Source organism: Populus euphratica, unplaced genomic scaffold (genome assembly GCF_000495115.2).
Source record: "Populus euphratica unplaced genomic scaffold, PopEup_1.0 scaffold48.1, whole genome shotgun sequence".
Taxonomy (NCBI): Eukaryota; Viridiplantae; Streptophyta; class Magnoliopsida; order Malpighiales; family Salicaceae; genus Populus; species Populus euphratica.
In genome coordinates this window covers 1,070,785-1,076,221 of record NW_011499879.1, presented here as the reverse complement: position 1 = coordinate 1,076,221, position 5,437 = coordinate 1,070,785, and the positions used below count along the sequence as shown (strand labels likewise).

The 5,437-nt window shown below is 30.5% G+C and overlaps 1 protein-coding gene across 1 annotated transcript; it reads right to left on the bottom strand.

Moving 5' to 3' along the window:
* On the bottom strand, nt 1–939 carry LOC105129034 (protein LURP-one-related 4-like). Its single transcript, XM_011030938.1, has 3 exons — nt 670–939; nt 337–552; nt 1–240 (listed from the first exon to the last, which is right to left on the bottom strand). The coding sequence occupies exons 1-3, from the start codon at nt 901–903 to the stop codon at nt 106–108; spliced, it is 585 nt and encodes a 194-aa protein (XP_011029240.1). The 5' UTR covers nt 904–939; the 3' UTR covers nt 1–105.
* Nucleotides 940–5,437: the final 4,498 nt, after the last annotated feature.

The window sequence follows — 5,437 nt, the reverse complement described above, 5'->3', positions numbered from 1 at the left end:
CTCCGCAGAAGAATTATTGTTTGGCGACTAGTCTGCATGTTCTGTTGTAAATATTGGGATTGCTGTCTCACTGTGCATGAAATTTAAAAGATAGTAAGTAATATTCTACAGCATATGTTTGATCAATCCGTAGACAGTCACGATTGCCATAATCAGGGAATGATCTACTTGAGGCTCCACAACCAAAGTTAGCACATCATCTCCCAGCGTGATCCCCGAAGATAATTGTTTTTGCTTCACCTGCATGCATTAACCCAACAAACTGAAGAATTTGGACCTTAAACCTGCCTTTGCAATAAGGAAAAGCTAAAATCATAGCGGAAACAGAATACTAACCTCTGCAATAACATTTCCATCAATGCCTACGATTCTAAATGCTGTTTTGCTAGCCAATTTCTCTATCCAGTATTTCTCAAATCCTACAGTAACTTGACAGGCAAAACTTCCCATACAAACAAATCTGCAATATTTCTTCACTTGAAACCATGGCTTCTCCTTGTTGGCATAAGAATTCCATCGATAACCATACCAGCATCCAAAACAATATAACCTCTGCATGGATATCGATTAAAAAGAGAGAAGAAAAACCATTTATAATTAATATGATCACAAAATTGCATCAAACCAATATTAATCACAAACAATTACTAGATCAATTCTTTTTAATACCTGTCTTAGTATTGTAACAAGAACTCTGCCTCGAAGATCCATGAGATAGACCTTGTTGCTGCACTTCTTGTCATAGTTGTCAACGCGATAAACAATGTCTCCATCGGAATCAAAGACTGTGCAACCATTAGTTTGGCACAGAAGTGATTTCATCCATATAGTGTATGTTTGTCTTTCAAAAGACACGAAAGGGTCTAACGTAGGTCTTTGACTCTGAGGAAAAACCTTTGCCATTAATGTCAGGAAAGAAACTTTGTCTTTGAAAATGGAGAAGAACATACGCGGGGCTAATTAATTTATGTTCCAACGAATTTTGGAGTGCCATGGTTCGATTGATTATTATTTAATTGGATTATACACCGTGGGAGACAGTTGTGAAGTCAACTATAATTATGCTTTTGCCTTTGTATAAATTAAAAATTATTTATTGAAGTGGATACATTTTCACCGATGTAATACGAGTGGATGACATATCAGCAACTTAACCCTAATTAAAATAAGACTCTGACAAGAAGACACAATCAAAGCACTTGCCAGTAAAGACGGTGTTTGAGATTTATGTAGAAATTGTTTTTTTTAATATATTAAAAATATATATTTTTAATTTAATATTAATATCAGTATATTTAAAGAATTTAAAATTTCAAAAAATATTATAAAAAAAAAAGCTAAACCATACTGATATAATCTCTAATTCAAAAAATAGTTTAAAATTAAAAAATAAAAATAAAAATAAAAGCTAAACCATACTGATATAATCTCTCAAAGATATCATTCAAACTTGCTTCTTACCTACTATTGTTATATAAGTATATATAAGAATAGGATAATAATTATTTTTAAAAATGTTTTTGATTTAAAAATATATTAAAAAATATTTTTTATTTTTAAAAATTATTTTTGATATCAACATATTAAAATGATTTGAAAACACCAAAAAATATTAATTTCAAGTAAAGAAAAAAATAAAGAAATTAAATTTTTTAAAATCACTTTTGTTTTTGAAACGTAAATATCAATTGGCATTGCCATTGGATAAGAAATTATTGCAAACGAATATGAAAAGTGTTTTCCAACATTTTGAAAAACGTCGTTATAAATTTATGAGAAAAAAGGTTAACATCCGGATGGGATGAATTATACTATATAAATTATCATTGATGCATTAATTAATGTTGTTAAATTTTGAGGGAGGACGGTGCCTGTGCCCCACATCACATCACATGGCGGCTGCCGTGTAGCAAAGATGGAGTTAGATAGGGTAAAAATACTATAAAAAAGAGGCTAATACAGAATGGTGATGTTAGGGCGTAAATGGAATTTTATGTCTTTTACCGTAGAGTACTTGTGCACGTTGAAGATTTAATTTTAAAAACTAACGTTAAGTCAACCATCATGGTTGTTTTTTATAAAGAAACAATTCTGACAAGGTTTTTAGATTAGATTTTTAAAAAAAAAAAAAAAAAACTCTTAACATTCAGAAATCTGGTTTTTTTTTTAAAAAAAAAAAACAACTCTTAACATTCAGAAATCTGGTTTTTACTCTACTCTCAAAAAATTTATGCTACTTGCTTGGGAAGAGTAGCATATAATTAAGTTTTGTTGAGCTATTTATTTTTATTTATACTATTAGAAATAAAAAATTAAGTTTAAAAAATAATATTACAATCATATTATTACCGCTAGCTAGATAGCAAGTGTATTGTAAGTTGATTTTTCTTTTTTACTTTACACACACACCAAAAAACAACCATATACATTTTTCGCTGTTTATTTTTATCTGTACTGTTAAGAATAAGAATTGAGTAAGTTTAGAAAACAATAGTGCAATCACACTATTACTATTAGATAGCTTACAATAAAATATTTTAAGACAAGGCTATCAGTTTACATCTTCAAATTTATTTCATATTAACAAGCGTACTGTAAATTGATTTTTTTTTTACATTTATGTATATAAATTAACCAAAAACAATGCTTAAATTAAACTAAGTAACTTGTAGAAAATGGCACATAGCCAATTGCAAAAACCAAATAACAGAAGGAGGGTTTGTAATTGGTCAATATGCATAACATAAGATTTATGTTCAATATATATTCCCTTAAAAGAAAAATATCTCACTCGTCAGAAATACATCAATATTCCCGGAGCTAGGTTTTTATTTTTCCACATTAGAAATAAGAAAACCAGAACTATACAAGAACGTCGGCTAAAAACAATCTCCTTAGGCCATAGCAGCAGCCTGGGAGGTGGTCCTTACTAATTATCTGTAAAAGTTAAGGTAAGTTGAGCAAGCAGTCAAAAAGGGTGAAGGTTAGATTGATGAACCAAGCGAAACAATGCAACATTTTATTTCTGGATATCGCTCAGTACCTATATCACCTTATAATTTACGATGAAACAACTTACAGACCGAATATATGATTGGGTGAGAGCTTGATTCTCGGGCGTGGAGGACCAAATCTTAATTATTAGGGCTAACTAGGCGAGTATTATCTTTATAAATCTTATTGGAACCAAATAAAAAAGAAAATATTTTTATAAAAATCTGCATGCTTCCTGCTGGGTTTCACGAGATAATACTAAAGAAAGAAAAGAAGAAAAAGGAGAAATTCATGGAAAAGTATTGAAAAACCCCTCAGCTTGTATATAGACAAAGGTGATGGTAGCTTACTTGAATATTCTACACTAACATGAATGTGCTGTGTCTAATCAAGTTGAAGATCATTATTTACACAGAAAAACAACAACAAAAACTTGCCATCGCATGCTGGTGATTTCCCTAGCTCCTACTAGACGTCTAATCCTATCCCTTTACTGTTTCAAAATAAAATAATAATCATGGACCGAAAAAAGGCAACACAAGAGAAGGGGTTAGAGTCATGATCGACTTTATTAGCTCCGGCACTGAAGAAAAGGTCCACTCAAACTCTTAGTTCAATCTTGATATTTTATTAATTTGCAGACAAAAATTAAAGTACAAAAATATTGACATGATGCAATCAGCACTAAAGATGTTGTCATTGTCTCGATTTTGTTAATTACATAATTAAATAGATGAGCAGCACCATCTTCATCTTTATCTTCTTGAACAGCACAATCCTTGCTAGCAGAAATTGAGCTGCATTTGCAAAGAGCAAAAGATAATAAATTTACTATATATTATAAATCTCAAAGATACAAAACAAACAAACATTATAATTATTGTTAAATATTCAACATCTTTAATTTTTATTCATTCCTTTCTTATTTGTTAAAAAACTATTGTAACCATATATATATATATATAAACTAAAAAACTCTAATAATTTTGAACTAATTCTTCACGAAAACAAGGAGCTAGCCTTCACATGCTACTTTATCTTACAATAATGCGAAGGAGCCCTTTTCCTTTGAAATTAACAAGAGAAAACTATAGAGAAGCAGGCTGGTATATCAACACGTACATTTGAACAGACTTGCACACGTGTGGATATAAAATTTATTAGATGGGTATGTCCTATCAGTTCTTATTAAATTGAAAGTTATTCATGTGATTACGTAATGAATATCTTATTTCTTTCGGAAAGCATTTAATAAATTTATTAGAAGGAAGACGAAGTAATTTATGCATGGATACATGTAGAAGTTACAAGCTCGGCTTACAAACTAGATATTATAATAAAATAAAATAAAAGTTATATGTACAGTTAGCCATCTGGAGTCAAATGTCAATTATAATTTTATTTCTTTGGTTTTATTTGGGGGGAGCAATAAAATTATTCTTTTTTAAGTACTTGCAAAGATTTTCCTTTTTCTTTTAATTTTCCAGGCGGCATTGGTTGCCGTGAAAGGATGTATCACATTGTTAATTTTCTTAAAAACCAATAATATATAATGGTCCTCTTTCCCCAACATTAGTTATGATGCCCATTCAAGAATGGCTACGGCCTTGAACGGACAGGCAACTTCACAGAAGGAGAGAGTTGAGAAATGTAAAATTTATGAGCTTCTCAAGGGAAAATGTAGGGATGGAAATTTTACCAAAATCATATGGAGACCCACTTTAGCTGAGCATATTTCCTCCTCAAGATGGTACGTACTTGCGGTGTTAGCTTAGCAATAGGAAAGATTTGTTCCTTTTTTCTGTATTCGAGTTCGAGTCTCACTATATATGTTTATTATTTTCGTGATATCTTACATGTTTAATGGGCTCTTACATATTTACTAGACTTGCAGGATGTTTAGTGGGCCACAGGATTAGTCGTGATGCGCGCAAGTTGGTCCAAATACCCATGTAAATAAAAAGAAAATAGATTCAAAGGCTTAATCAATAGGAAAGATTTGTTCCTTTTTTCTGTATTCGAGTTCGAGTCTCACTATATATATTTATTATCTCTGTGATATCTTGTATGTTTACTAGGCTCTTACATATTTATTGGACTTGCAGGATGTTTAGTGGACCGCAGGATTAGTCGTGATGTGCGCAAGTTAGCCCAAACACCCATATAAGTAAAAAGAAAATAGATTCAAAGGCTTAATTTTTTATGGGTTTTAATGAATGATTTCTAGTGTTGTAATGATTTCTGGCTCAGACAAGCTTCATAGATCCATCAAATTTATTTATTTTATTTATAAAACTTGATCAAAGTTATTTTAATGTATATAGGTGTTAGGTTATGAATATCTCAAATTGAACCAATTGAGTTTTTTTTTAAATAGTACAATAAAAAAAACTAGCACCGTAAAAAAAAGTATTTTAAAAATAATACAATGATTTCTAGTGTT